General features: G+C 41.9%; 1 protein-coding gene across 1 annotated transcript in view; it reads left to right on the top strand.

Moving 5' to 3' along the window:
- IL1R2 (interleukin 1 receptor type 2) overlaps window positions 1-11,192 on the top strand; it is a 28,055-nt gene extending 16,863 nt beyond the window's left edge. Inside the window, exons 5-9 of the mRNA XM_058534659.1 lie at window positions 3,123-3,297; window positions 5,423-5,485; window positions 7,307-7,442; window positions 8,927-9,069; window positions 11,011-11,192. Coding sequence (XP_058390642.1) covers window positions 3,123-3,297; window positions 5,423-5,485; window positions 7,307-7,442; window positions 8,927-9,069; window positions 11,011-11,192 — 699 coding nt within the window. The remainder of the gene's footprint in view (window positions 1-3,122; window positions 3,298-5,422; window positions 5,486-7,306; window positions 7,443-8,926; window positions 9,070-11,010) is intronic.
- The last annotated feature ends 4,301 nt before the right edge of the window (window positions 11,193-15,493 follow it).

The raw sequence follows: 15,493 nt of genomic DNA, 5'->3' as shown, positions 1-15,493 counted from the left end.
GAATCCAGAGTAAATAACACCTGAAGAAAATACTTTTTACTCTGTCATTTGTCTATAAAAATTTAGAAAAAACTGCTAGTTTATTTAACAACTTTATACACATATCAATGGAGTTTTTTAAAAGCATATGATAATTAACCTTTGGGTTAAAGGAGTAAATATCAACACAATTTGTTCTCTTGCCTGGTTGAATAAATCCTGTCATCAGATCACTTGTGTAGACCAGGTGCGGGCGAACTGAGCTGCCACCTGTCGCTGTATGGTTCACAAGCTCAGGAGAGTTTTCACTTCTTTAAATGGTTAAAAAAATTGAAGGGAGAATAATATTTCATCACATGTGAAAATGATATAAAATTCAAACTTCAGTATCCATAAATGATTGACTGGAACGCGGCCGCGCTCATTGTTTCCGTGCTTGTGCACCGCAGTGGCGGAGTTGAATAGCTGAACAGAGGCTTTGTGGGCTGCAGGCCTAAAATATTTACTCTCTGGCCCTTTACAGAAAAAGTGTGCCGACCCCTGATACACACCATAGATTGATATTGAAAAGTATAGTTATTTGGTTAATCATTGATAGAAATTAACCCTTTAATCAAGAATTAGGTTCATTTAAAAAACTTATATGGGAATAATGAGACAGGTATATATAACACTAAGTTCTAACATGTTTACTACAGCATTGATTATAAGATATTAGAAACAAGAGAATGTTCACCATTAGGAATTGGTTAAACTAATTTCCTCACATGGGAATGGTGGAATATCACATAACTATTTACAAAAATGAGATAATTTTTTTTAATTTAATTTAATTTAAAAAAAAATTTTTTTGTGAGGAAGATCAGGCCTGAGCTAACAACCATGCTAATCCTCCTCTTTTTGCTGAGGAAGACTGGCTCTGAGCTAACATCTATTGCCAATCCTCCTCCTTTTTATTCCCCCAAAACCCCAGTAGGTAGTTGTATGTCATAGTTGCACATCCTTCTAGTTGCTGTATGTGGGACGCGGCCTCAGCATGGCCAGAGAAGCGGTGCGTCGGTGCGTGCCCGGGATCCGAACCCGGGCCGCCAGTAGCAGAGCGCGCACTTAACCGCTAAGCCACGGGGCCGGCCCAAAAATGAGATAATTTTATATATATTAACATGGAAAGATATATACAGTTTTGTTACAGTTTTTAAAAGGCTTTAAATGGTATTGTCGTATCTCCGATTCATGTAAAAATATGGTTACATGTATTTAATAATCTGGAGGAATATAAACTGAAATGATAAAACGTGTTTTGGGAATAAAAAAGGACGGTCAGTTTCTACTTTTTATAAGTCAGTATTATATTTTTTTTACAATATTGTACTACTTTGCTAATCAGCAAAAGCATTCAAGATATTTCTGTGTAAAAAAAAAAAAAGCGAGGAACTTCCTTTAACTTAAGAAATATATGTGTCATTCCTCAATCTATACACACTTAATTTTCCAATATAATCTTAATCAACATTATCTATAATTTTGTCATAATTATTAAAATGTGCCTTTTCAGAAAAAAAAAAAAGACTAGGTTAACCAGTTGACTGGTATTATAACTTCAAGATATATATAAGCCATCCATTTAATATTGGAAAATTTTCAATGATTTCCAGAAAGTAGAGGAAAGAAGCCAGCTCCTATGAGGGAGCCAGCCCCATTGGGGAATGAGTTCTCTCCTGGTTTAGGAAGAGCATGAGGAGGACAGGGGAGAGGTTTTACCTGTAGAGGAAAGAGCACAGCTCGAGTTTGAAACCCTGTTCCCTCGTTTACCTGTCGTGCAGCCTTGGCTGAGCTATTTCCCCTCTTGAACCTGTTTTCTCTGCAAAATGGCACCTGGTCACTCCCACTGCCTGGGACTGTTTTGAAGATTAGATGGAGTGCTGTATATGAAGCACCTGGTGGAGTACTTGACATATAAATGGTGCCCAATAAATATGGACGGACCAGGGGATCATGGTGGTGCTTAATAATAGCTCTTCCCTTCATAATGATGCTAACCATTACTGAGCTGATCATTACTCCTACTGTGTACACGTCTGTGCTAAACTCCCTGACTTGTACCCCAATGACGTGGGGACTCTTAATAGTTCCATTTTACAGATTAGGAGCCGGAGATACAGAAATGTAAGGAATTTGCCCAAGGTCGCACAGCTGGTAGATGGTGAGGCCAAGACTCTAACCAGGCCCCACACGCACGGTCATGCAGGGCGCCCTGGTGGCTCACGGGCCTTGGAACGACTGTGATGATGGGCCTTATGTGGCATTTTTCATATTTGACCACTCATGTTAGGAACAATAAAATCTCTCCTTTTAATTACATATATTGTAAAGTAATACTTTATGAGCCATGTGGCTGACAAACTATTCTAGTTACGTCTGTGTTCCCATTCAGAGTAAGATTCTGAAATGACTCAATGTTATATTTGACTATTGCAAGCTTTTGATCATCATGGTTTTGAAAGTGATGTTCCTGAGAACATTTTGTGCTCGTTAGGATGTTTTCTTAAATCCCATTCAGCTTTTTCTGTGTTATTGGAGCCCTTGCTCTTGAGGGTCTATTCTGCAGAAGCCATAGTACCTTCTGTCCATATGAAAAAGTGTGGCCTCATTTCCCACATTTAGTTTGTTCTTACAAGTTTTTCTCCATCTCTACTGACTCCTAAAGTTGAAATAATTTTTAAAGTAATTACTCCAATGTCATCTCTTCTGAACATTGTTTTCCGAGTCACCGTGACTAGGTAATAGTACTCCTCCCGGGATGTTTCCTGAGGCCTATAGGCAACTCTTCGGCCGTAAACAAGTTTGTACTTTAAACGGCCTACTTTGTCAAAGAAGAGAGAGTTTCTTTTTTTCCCCACTGTGCTTAAACAAATGTACTTTAAACACCGTATTTCAACAAATCCAGCAAATTTTGTTTCATGTGTTAGCAAATTCCCTCTCCTAAAAATACAGTTTGAAATTATATCCAAAGTCCAACATTTGCAAAGTAAATGCAATTCTTGGGTTGCAAATTCAACAATGACTGACAATACTGATGCTATTCATAGCTTTTGAGATATAAATTAGTGTATAGTGTAACTTTGACACACATTTCCCCTAAGGATTCTGTCCTTCTGGATCAAGGCAACGAGAAGTTTCTGAGCATGAGGGGAACCCCTCGCTTACTGGTACAAAACGTATCTGTGGAGGATGCAGGCTACTACAGCTGTGTCATGACGTTGACTCACAACGGCACACGATTCAACGTCACTAGAAATGTCGAACTCCGCGTCAAGAGTAAGTACTTGCCATCAAGGTACCTCTCCAACCTGGGTTGATAACAAGCAAGCAAAGAACAAATTAGGGCTCACATAGAATTCCTTGAGTGTCTTTGGGATGAAAGGAAAACAATAACGTCAACTCTCCTAAAGCATCAGGCTAATAAGACATGTGTGAGGTAGAAAGCAGGGTGTTATGTATTATGAGGAAAGGCGGATCCCTGGGTAGTTGATGGGGTTCCAAGTCTGAGGCTACAGCACACCACTAGAGGGGGCCAGACAATAGTTCACTTGGAAGGTCTCCTTGGAAAACCCCTTTGGAAGGTTTGTACCTCCAAGGCCAGCCGTCAGAATGTAGTTGCCATAACTTTACGTATAATTCTAGGATACTAGGTTTTTATTGGATTTTTCAGTTAGAAAGCTATGCATTGGCATATCCAGTAAAAATTGCCCTTTTTTGGTCTTCCCCAAGGCGTGTCTAGTTGCCCTTGAAACCAGGATTTCAAATAGTGAGTACTCTCCTTGGTTTAAATGAGTTCTACTTGAAAATAATGTTGTGAACAGTATCTATTAGTACTTAAAATTTGCTCAGCCTTTCCTCCATACCTCCTCCATGCTGGATATCACGCTGGGTACAAGGGGCATAGAAGTGTTTACATCCTGGACTCTGCCCTGGAGACTATGCCGCTTATCTTTATTTTATATACTGAATGACTGCACAATTGGAGTCCTTTAAGGGCAATTCAGAGAGCTTTGGAAGTATATTAAGGTTAAATAATTGGTCTATGAGGGAAAAAAAGACTAACTTTTTTCTCACAGAGAATCCAGAGATTCAGTTTTACCACAGGGAAAATCGTATCTGCCCTGAACTGAAATCTCTGGATTATATTTCTTTTACTGTCTTGCGAGGTGCATTCATATCAACTGCCTGTTGCCCCCCAGGGAATCACTAAGACTTCCTGTGACTTGCAAGGGGCCCATAATTATCCTGTTCATGTGATACCACACAGGAACACTAGGGGGCGGCCAACCTACATGTTATACTGTGCTGTGATCACACCGTATCTCAGGGGTCCTCAAAGGGTGGGCCTGGGCCAGCAGGGCGGCATCATCTGGGCACTCACTAAGACATGCAAAATCTCAGGCCCCATGCCAGACCTGATAGCCACGGGGCTGGGGGTGGAGAGCGCAGCAGTCTGTGTTGAACAAGCCCCTGTGCTGATGCACCCTCAAGCGTGAGAACCACTGACACACCTAGTCCTTGAGGCTTCTTTCTCCCCTCTCCGTTGCTCCGGCCTCTGTGTGGCAGCCATGGGGTTGTGAGGGGAGGAAAAGGCTCCTGGTCACGGGCAAGAAGCCCCTGCTCCTTAGACTCTACTGTGATGCTTCCTGACGCTCACTCATGTTAGGGTTTCCAAATGCTCTTTAGCGGAAGACGTGAGCATGGGCAAGCAGTTGTGGAGACGAGCAGCCCTTTGCCCACCCCCAGCCATCCTTTTTGCTCCAATTCAGGTGCCAGTTTCTTCAAGCTGCTGGGAAACCTGCCTCTTGGGGAGCTGGGTTCCGATTCCCCAGAGATCCAACTCTGCCTCCCCAGAGTTGAAGTCCTCAGTTAACAAGATCTAGTGGCCAATGCTGGGTCACCATAGCTCTCTCTCAGTGTGGGGTTAGCGTTACAGACTGGTGGTTCCCAAGCCCCTGTGCCTTTTTTGGGGGGTAATACTTCAGTATTCTGTGGCAGACACTTGGGGAAACTGGGGTGGAGTGGAGGGGGAGATTTTAGGGCAAGTAGACCTTGGAGTAAAACCTGTCCTGTGGACATCATGAATGTCACTATTAAGAATTTATCCATGAAGCCAAGGAAAGGAATGGTTAATTGCTTATCGTAGAGCAAAAAACTGCTGTCAGCAGAATGTGTGTCTAATTGTGGCCTTTTCCAGTAATCTCTCTTCTGGGAAATGCATTGGCCAAAGATGCTCAATTTGTGGAGAGGCTGTTTCCTTCGCCAGACAAAGGCCGACTCTCACCATGGCTGGCCAGACTGTGAAGGATAACTTAGTTAATTAGCTAAACAATGGAACTTGAACCTCAGCTTGAAATGAAGGCTTTCCTAATTGAATCTCTTTTTCTCGTATCTTTCTCAGAAAAAAGAGAGGAGACGGTGCCCGTGATTATCTCCCCGCTCCAGACCATATTAGCTTCACTGGGTAAGGCTGCAAGGACTGTGCAACCACGGGGTTGTGTCTGCTGACTGCCCCTGCCCCATTGGTGTGCAGGGTGTCTGGGTGGAGACCTCAGCATGAGAGGCTGAGATAACAAATGGGAGGGAACATTCCCTTTGTCAAGTGTTGTTAGAAATGGCATTGTTTGAAAACAGGTATACTTTTCTTTATGAAAACTCTACCTACAAAAATCTGTATGTACAAATCTGAACATTTTGGTGGCAGTTAATAACTGTATGAAAAGATTAAGGGGTGAGTCCCTTACATAGCCAGCACCTGTAGTATATTTAAAATAATTCACTTTACCAAAACTTGGCTGACACTCAGCAGTTCCCTGAGACTCCGTTTGTAAAGTGAGGCCAGCCCTGCCACTGCTGGCACCTCAGAGATAGTTTCTTGCTGCTGAAATAGCTGGGCGGCTAGTCAGTGGGGTGCCGAAAATGATTGACAGGGTTTCCCGTTTTTCACCCCACTGTGACGTGGGCTGTCTCAGCAGCACATGGTTCCTTGCTGAACATTACTATGTCAAACGCAATGCCATTCAATCCCAACATCGATCCCGGAAAAAGGTCTTATTTCTCCTATTTTCCAGAAGGAAAAGCTGCCCAGGGGGTCATGGTGGCTCAGCAACGGTCAAAAAGCCACACTTGTGTCAGGCTGGGGTCCAGACTCAGGCCTGTGTGTCTGTGAAGCCTCTACCTTTTCTATGTGTTTGTTTTTGTAGAATGGTTTTTAGGTCTTATGCTCATTAATTAAACCCTGGCTGCAGAGTCCTAGCTCTCTCTCTCTTCTGTTTGGTATTGGGCTTATATTTTAAGTTTTAGTTGGTGGCCACAGAAGGAGGGCTTTGGTGTGGATGCTGGGATTTTGCTGCCTGGCATGTGAGTTGCTAAGAGTTCTGGCAGTTGCCTTGGGTCTCGGAACAACCACCTGGAAACCTGGGGAAGTGGGGACATGAGTTTGTGCCGACTGGTGCTCCCTCGCCGATTGGGGCTGCGTTTCCCACCCCGTTGCTTTGAATGCACTGCCCTATGTAACAGAGTCACATGAGGCCGGATTTAGTGGGCTGCTTTTGGCTGAGATGTCCCTAAGGTCATAAGGGGCAGTGAAACGGCGAGAAGAACTGGCATTCTGAGCCTGAAGGGGGCCAGGTGCGTTCCAAGACATAGCACAGGGAGGCATATCACCCAGGAAGAAGAAACAAATGGGACAGATGTGTTCATTTTTTCCCCCTCCTCCCCTTTAGTGACTTAAAAAATATAACTTACAGTGACTGAGGCCCGGGGAACCTGGTACCATCACGTTGCACAGCTGCAGGATGCACCGTTCAGATAAAATACAGCGGCTTTTTAAAGGGTTAATCCCAAATGAGCGTGATCTGGGAACGGAGAGTTCCCAGGGGAAACATGAGAACTGAGGCCAGCAAGAGGCAAAGAGAAAGAATCCACGTTAGTCTGGGTTTTTTGAGGTAACTAGAATAAATTGTGGAAGAAGACAGTCCTGGCATTCAGAATGCCCTGCAGGAGCTGAGCGGCCTTGGGGAAGCCACTTGCCTCCAGGCTTTCACCCCCCATGAAGACCAGTTGAAGGAACTGGAGACACTTGGTAAATACTGATGCTCCATGTGCATGGAATTGTTTGTGGGAGCTAAGTTTCCTTCTAATAAAAGAATTGACCAGCAAGGGGTATTTGAGGAGAATGGCGAAGGGTCCAGTGCTCAGATTTGCTGATGGACACAAGGAGCGGGGGTGACCCTGTTCCCCGGCTGGCTCTGATGTTCGATGCTCCGTGTCTTGCCGTACGCAGGGTCGAGACTGGTAATCCCGTGTAAGGTGTTTCTGGGAGCCGGCACGCAGTGGACCACGGAGCTGTGGTGGATGGCCAACGACACCGCCATCGACAGTGCCTACCTGGGAGGGCGCGTGACCGAGGGGCAGCGCCAGTAAGTGGGCCAGGAGCTGTGTCAGCTCAGAAGCGTCTTCTGGGCAGAGCTGTTGTGGGCCCTCGGTAGGCTCCACTCTTCCTTTTAGAGACAATGTCATAGCCAACCTATCAATATGACACATGTACCACATTAACAATGCTTTTTGATTCTAAACAGTTGGATTTTTAGAATTTTAAAAATTGAGTTTTGCTAGGAATTATTAATTGTTCTTGAGAATCAAACTTTCTGTGTAACTACATAAGAGTTGAGCTGCAGTTGAAAACTTGGCATTGATGTTGCATTTTCTAGCTATTTAATTACACATTTATTTCTTGATTTTTGCAGGTTTTTAAAAAATACTTTGGAGTTAATACATTTCCACTCCCCACTCTGCAGCCTGAGTGTCAGACATTTTCACAAACCCTTAGAAAGACTCTGAAACTTAGCCTTGGTGTCTGGGGGCCTCTCTATTTCTCAGGGAACTAGGGGCTGCCACAGTCTGTAAGGAAGGTTAATACTAAAAGAAAGAAAGAATTCTGTTCTCATAGGCTTTCATCTCTGGAAAATATTTTCTCACTCTGAAAGTAGAGCAATCAGACCTTGCAAATGGGAACCATTTGTATATGAGGAAGGGAGACCGTTCAGCGTTCCCAATTATAACGTATTTTTAAAATTACAGTTTCAATACTCTGAATTAGCCTGAACTTTTGCTTGCCAAATTTTTGTCTTTTTTGAAAGACTTATTAAAAAGTTCTTTCTGAATGCACTTTCGTAGATAAAAATTTGTGTGGTTAGCACAATTGTTTGCTTGTGAGTCTTTGTTGCGAAAAACTTGGGCACGAGTAACGCACCTCATGTCAACTAACTCATACTGCCATTTACTTAAAGGAGTCTATTTTTCTCCCATAGATAAAAAAAATGGTCTTAGTGGATCCACATCAATGATACTTTTATTCAAACCAATAGGTAGCAGTGAAGCATCTTCTGATTCCCGTGACTACGAGTGGCAGTCATGCTGACTAGAGCCGTCCCCGGCCTGATTGCAGCCCTCCACTCTGAACTTGAGGTTCTGGAGTGCGAGTCGGCAAAGGATTGGATTCCTGGAAAATCCCTCCCCTTCAATGGTCAAATGACTTATTGGTGATACAGTCAAGTTTTCCAAAACTAGACATTTTTATTCCCACTGCTGGTTCTTTGTTCATCAAAGGCCTTAAAAAATGAATTTTTCCATTATCCAAACTAAACCGGCTCCTGCAAGTTCTTCCTGTAACAAGTGTCCTATCACAGTGACCAACATCTTCAGTGTCTCTCCTACCTTCAGGAACAGGCTTAGGGATTCTCCCAAATAAGTAACAATTATAATGGCAAGTTCTCCTAACTTTATGAATCTCGAAATCAATCTAAGCACAAGGGATCCTCCTAAATGAATGTTTGGATGTCCACGTTGTAAAGACGAGCCTGCATTTGATACATCATGTTTAAGTAAACATTTTCTCACCCAGGGAATACTCAGAAAATAACGAGAACTACATTGAAGTACCATTGATTTTTGATACAGTCATAAGAGAGGATTTGAACACGGATTTTAAATGTGTTGCCCGTAATGCGCTGAGTTTTCAGACGCTACATACCACAGTCAAAGAAGGTATGTATTTTGGGGACATTGAAGAAGAAAACAACACGTTGAATGTTCTATGGATGCTAGACCAAGCTGCTAGTTTTCCAGATGTTGACTTAGGAGGGCCCTTGTGTTTCCTGTTAGTGTAGAGTAATTGAAAGCAAATCTCTCATTTTTTATGATTTTTTTTTTTGTAGGGTGGAGGCTGGCTTTGGGAGATAATACTCAAACGAAAATTTAAATAGAAAGCTGATTTTTGGGAAAAAAAATACAATGGTTCCACGATAAACTGTGATTTCATGACCCCTCGAGGAGGGTGGGACATTCTTTATCCCAAGGTCGAGATACTGCATCCTCTAGGAGCTGGGACTGAGAGATACCCAGGGCTCAGGGCAGCTTTGGGGTTAAAGTCGTCAGTCAACAGGAAATAAAGTAAAAGACTATAGCCAAGTCAACCTAGTGCCCATTTAAGGACATTTAAAAAAGAAACAAAAACCTGTGTTATCATTTGGACCAAATTGGTTTCTGCTTAATGTTGAAGTACTGAGCAGGAAAGGGACACGCAGGTCATATAATCTGTTGACAGCCCAAGAGGATACAAAGAGTCAAGCCAGAGTGGTCCCCAGCTGGAATCTCGTCATGCCTTCTGGGCAGTCTGCAGCAATCAAACAAATACAAATTGCTCCACGTTCTCCATGTTTTCTGGGGAGGCAGCTGCAGACATTTTTAACTGGAAAGCTGAGGGTCTGGTTAAGCCTCAGGGCAGAGAATGACAACACAACACAACTTTTCTCCACCTGTGGTCTGTGCACCACCAGCATCATCCACTTGAGTCACTAGTTGAAAAATCCCTGGACTCACCCCAGATCTACCCAGTCAGATTCTCCTGGGGTGAGGCCAAGGACTGCAGTTGAGCAAGCTCCTTTTATACTGAAGTTTGAGAACCATTGTCCTGGGACATATATGCAAAGGCTGATGTTTCAGATCATGTCCCTGAGAGAGTTGGCGGTGGTACAGACTTGGAAATGGAGGAGTCCACAGAAAGCAGAATCCACTGCAGGGGTTCAGATTAGTGACCCGAAGGAACCTATGGTTTGTCTGTCCTGATGCTGGGAACCTCTAAACATTTCTATAAGACAAGCCCTGTCCCTGTACGTCCTTCTCTGGGTTGGCCATAACTGCTCTCAGAGGGCACAACTGAAAGCCTGCACCAGGACCGAGAGGTGCATCCAAACGGCTACTCAGAAAATTGAAGCTTCACTCATTTCTAAGCCTTGTGGAATTTTAAGGTGTAAGAATCATCTGGAGAAATAGTCTGAGACTGTGCCGATTCCTGGATGCCTACACAGACTATGATAAATAGTAGCTTAAATAGGTAGAATTCTGTCCTCATCAACAATATGTCTAATAAGACTCATGTTCTTGTGTTTACTTGTTAACTTTTTATTCATAGTCTCTTCCTACATTTTCATAACACAGAGATACCAAGGAGTAGGATATAAAATAGCTGGATCTAAGCAATAATCTTGACACCTAAAGCTCCTTTATTCAAAGCTTGTTTTCTTTTTCTTTTTACTTTATTTAATCTTCATGACACTCATGCTCATTGGAAAAGGGCAAATTTGACCCTGGCCATGTCACAGTTGGCTGATTGAGACCCAAACAGATGACATCTTCTTGCACACTTCTCAGTGGGTGGGACAAGATTAGACCCTCACAGCTGCCCCGCACTCCATGTTGTTTCTCTCTGGTGGATTTTTGTTCTACCTTGCTTGTTTCCCAACTGCCACAGATATCATTCTCAGATATCCTTGATCTTGGTGTAAGGGACATACTTTCTGAAAATCAGTGCACATTTATTAGGAAAACAAACTCCACTTCCTTTGTTCTCTGTAAACCTGCACTGCACTATGCTATTTGGTGGTAAGAGAATGTTCAACCTGCGGTGTGACTCTGTTCTTCCGACAGCCACCACATTCTCCTGGGAGATTGCACTGGCCCCCCTTTCGCTGGTCGTCTTGGTTTTGGGAGGAATATGGACGCACAGTCGGTGCAAACACAGAACTGGAAAAGCCTATGGTTTGACTGCGTTAAAGACTGGCCATCAAGATTTTCAATCCTATGCAAGTAAAATAAAGGAAATAAAATAATTCATATACAAACGATATCCTTTCTTAGGGAAGTGCCTCTGCCTTTTTGAGGGACTCGATTCTTTTCCTCAGTTGTTTAACAAAGCTGCTGTGTTTATAGTGGGTTTGTAGTAAAGGACTGAGTATTAATGTACAGTTTATTATGAGATTGACAGGAGCTAGTGTGGAGCGTGTGGGTGGGATGAGTAGCTCTCTGCTGCTTGTGACCTTAGAGTGAGGGGCCCTTAGGCCTGAATAAGAGTTGAAAACATCTAAACAAGTTTTGAAATCCATTCATTCATCATTTAACAAAAATGTATTAAAAGTTTATTCTGGGTAAGCTCTGTGGGAGGTGTTATAGATACGTAGATAGCTAAGACATAGTTTGCCTTTTTGGGAAGATGAAATTTCATTTTGAGACTGGAAAGAATGATTTAGAAATGCTGAAGAAGAAGAATCAGCCAGGATTGCTGAATTTTTTCAAAAGGATGACCCCAAAAATTGCAATTAAAATAGAATAGACTGGGGCTGGCCTGGTGGCGTAGCTTTTAAGTGCGTGCACTCCCCTTCGGTGGCCTAGGGTTCGCCGGTTCCGATCCTGGGTGTGGACCAATGCATTGCTTGTCAAGTCATGCTATGGTGGCGTCCCATATAAAGTAGAGGAAGATGGGCACAGATGTTAGCCCAGGGCCAGTCTTCCTCAGCAAAAAGAGGAGGATTGGCATCAGATGTTAGCTCAGGGCTAATCTTCCTCACACACACACACACAAAGAATAGACTGTCAGAAAAATATATGTTAGAACATATTAGTGAGCTGAGAAATAGACTCAGCTTCATAAATGAGATTCTGAAAATAAAGAGAAAGGAAGGGTAATGAAATAACTGCATCCACATTGGGGAAAAAATAGTCAAAGCCTCTTTTATATCATATACTGAAAATAAATTCCAGTTAAATTAATGAGTTAAATTAAAAAAAATAAAATTATAGGAAAATTAACATGACTCACTCCTTTACCTACTCAAGTCTGTGTTCAAATGTGACCTTCCCAGAGGCCTTTCTAAATTGTACCTCTTTACATTCCTCTCTGCCCCCTCACTCTGCTGGGTGTCAGAACTTCCATTATATATTTGCTTGTTTATTTTCTGTTTTCCCCACTGGAATGGGAGATCCACGAGGGCAGAGATGTTATTTTGGCCACAGCTGTATTTCTAGTGCCTTGAATCATGCCTGCCATGTACTGGGCATTTAAAAAATATTTGTAGAATGGATGAAAATAGGATGAATCCTCTGTGTTCACTACTAATGAAAGAATCACCAGAGTGAAGATTGACAGGCTTAATTATGTTACAAATTCTGCATAAAAAAATAAAAGCAAAATATAAAGAAACTTGTGTCAGGTAAGTTCAAGGAATTAATAACTATAACATAGAGAGTTATTCAAAGTTAAAGTAAGGCATCACAATTCTAATAGATGAAAGAATATGAGTAGGGAATTTGCAGAAGAAACACATGAAGGAACCACGGAAAATGATCTGTTTCAGTAATAATCAGAGATGTAAATTAAAGCAACATTAAGAGACCAAAGTACTCAGACACTGTCAAGTTTTAAAAGGTGGTATCAAGGTCATTTCGAAATAGTCACTCTCACACCCTGTAATTCCATTTATAATTTAGTCCGGGGAATTAAAACAGCAGTCTGTATCAAGCCGGTGAGGTGTGGGTCCAGCTCGCACCTTCTTGCAAGAGCTGAGGTAGCATCTCTTCCCAACTCTGTTCCATGATGTCATGTTGGTAGCTTAAAATTGGCCCCCATGGGAGTATTTACACCATAGAAATTGGTGAATGCCACAAGTCAGCACTCCCCTCTCCAGCACACCACTGCGAGGGTCATAGAGATGCCCAGTAATGCTACTCCTGGGAAGTAATCTTAAGAAATCATTCAATAAAAGAAAATGATTAGATATATGAAATAGTTCAGTGAAACTTCTTACCCTGATGATGAAAAATTATGCATCAATTATAAATTCTAATTATCAAGAATGCGAGACTGAAATATTTGTAATGTGAAGGAAAAATTGTATATTGTTTTATACCATTTATGTGGGTACAACAATATTAAAATTTGTTTGCAGCTAGAAAAAGAGAAAAAAACATGGAATCTGAAGACAGATTTCTTGAGTTCAATTCAAGTTCCACCGTGTGGTGCCTCTGTAATCCTGGGCAGCTCCTATGATGCCCAGTGCTTCAGTATTTCATCTGAAAATGGAGATAATAGAAACCACCCTAGACTGCTAGGATTTAATAATCAAAAACATACGAGGAATATACAATAATGAAAAATAGTTGTATTGTTTAGACCAAAGGTTGACAAACTACGCTTTCCACCCATATCCAGCCTGCCCTCTGTTTCTGTACATTAAGTTTTATTAGAACACAGCCACCCCTGCCTGTCTGTATACTGTCTATGGCTGCTTTTGCTATTTGAAGGCAGAGTTGAGTAGTTGACACAGCAAAGTCAGAAATGTTTACTATCTGGCCCTTGCAGAAAAAGTTCGCTGACCGACCGCTGGTTTAGACTAAGGAAATTATGGGCAGTTTTACCCCTTACTTTTATATTTCCCTATTAATATCTTCTCTCCCCTTCCTAGCCTGTTTTCTAAGCATATAAGGAGGGAGAAGGAAGGAAGAAGGGGCAGGCAGGGGCCTTTTAGCATCGAATCAGGAATTTTAACAGTGAAGGAGGTGGAAACAAGGTTTGAGATGGAAGGATAGGTGAGGATACTGCAAAGGCTGCTCTGGGTGCTTCTGCCCTTTCTGGATCTTCAGGCTTGGGTACCACGTGGCTTTCATCCCTCTTTCTTCCTGGGACTCCTCCTCCAGTGCTCTTTGGAGTCCCCACCTTCAGATTTTGGCAGCTTCAGCAATGATCCAGAAAAGAAGCTGACTGCAGCCGGAGGAGAACCACCGACAACATTTTAGACTCCACTTTGCTCTTAGAAAAAGGAGACAATAGGGGAATTTTGAACACGGAAGTTATGATAATGTCAAGCAATAAGTGTGGTATTGGAATTGTTACATTGTGAAAGAAGAGTTGTTATCTTTCTAAGAGATATATGGAAACATTTGTGGAGGATAGTTGAGATTTGCTTCAAATAATCCAGTGCTGGGTGGGCATATAGATGAAATAAGATTGGCCATGTGTTGATAATTAACACTGGTGATGGGTACATGGGGGGTTGCTTATACCATTCTATTTTTGTATATGTTTAAAAATTTCTGTAATACAGGGGAAAAAAACAACAACTCAGAAATAACCCAAATACCCACTAGACAAAAGAGAATGAGCACAGAAACTGGGGTGTAATAGCACAGTGGAACTTTGCATGGTGGTGAAAATGAATAAACTACAGCTACATGCAATAATATGGGTGAGTCTTAGAAATAAATTATTGAATAAATAATAACAGAAACAGAAACATTTACTTATAGCATGATGCCCTTTTATATAAAGTGAAAAACGACTAAAACTAAACTTTCTATATATAATATATATATGCATGCATATATACATTAATATATGTTTATATTTAAGAGCGCACGTGTGATAAAACTATATTTTAAGTATATATGGACGGATGTATGTATATTTAAAGAGCACATATGTGATTTTAAGAGTTTAAAATTGTCTATATTTTAAGAAAGCAAGAGAGTGAGAAACCCGAGGTCCAGGATAGTGAATATGTCAGGTGACAGGTGGGTTTCCAGGTCTCCAGAGGACCAGAAGTGCAGCTGCTGCCCTTGGCTGCAGCCTTAGGAAGATGCAAGTTTCATCAAGGTCTAGATTTCATGTTGGGTGGTGGATTATTATTGTTTATTATCAAAAAGATTAAGAAACAGGCCACTCATGGACCAGTGAAGAGTGTGTGTCTTGAACCAAGGATTCTGACTAATCTAATTCTATGCATCTGAGTCCAAGTTAAACAGAAAAAGAAACAAGGTGGTTGCCCTCCTTAATGTGGCTGATCTCATCTATTTTATGTTGATTCTATTGGTTTAACGTTCTGAAGGTGAATTTTTTCACCTTTCCCTACAAAATCAGGACGGACAGGGCAGTAAACAGCATCTGACAGCCTCACACTTCTATGCATTGCCCATAGGAAGGACAAGCCCTGTGTAATCAGATACCACCTCTCCCAAGAACTAACTGAGGATGACAGTGGACACTAGGAAGAGACACCAACAATAATTTATGTAATAAAAAATAAATTTGATGTCTCAAGTATGTCGTATGATATGGGATCACATGGGGGCTTTTCAGAGA

The sequence above is a fragment of the Diceros bicornis genome, chromosome 40 (genome assembly GCF_020826845.1).
Source record: "Diceros bicornis minor isolate mBicDic1 chromosome 40, mDicBic1.mat.cur, whole genome shotgun sequence".
NCBI classification, from domain to species: domain Eukaryota; kingdom Metazoa; phylum Chordata; class Mammalia; order Perissodactyla; family Rhinocerotidae; genus Diceros; species Diceros bicornis.
Note: the sequence above shows the minus strand (reverse complement) of the source record. Positions and strands in the feature narration are given on the sequence as shown.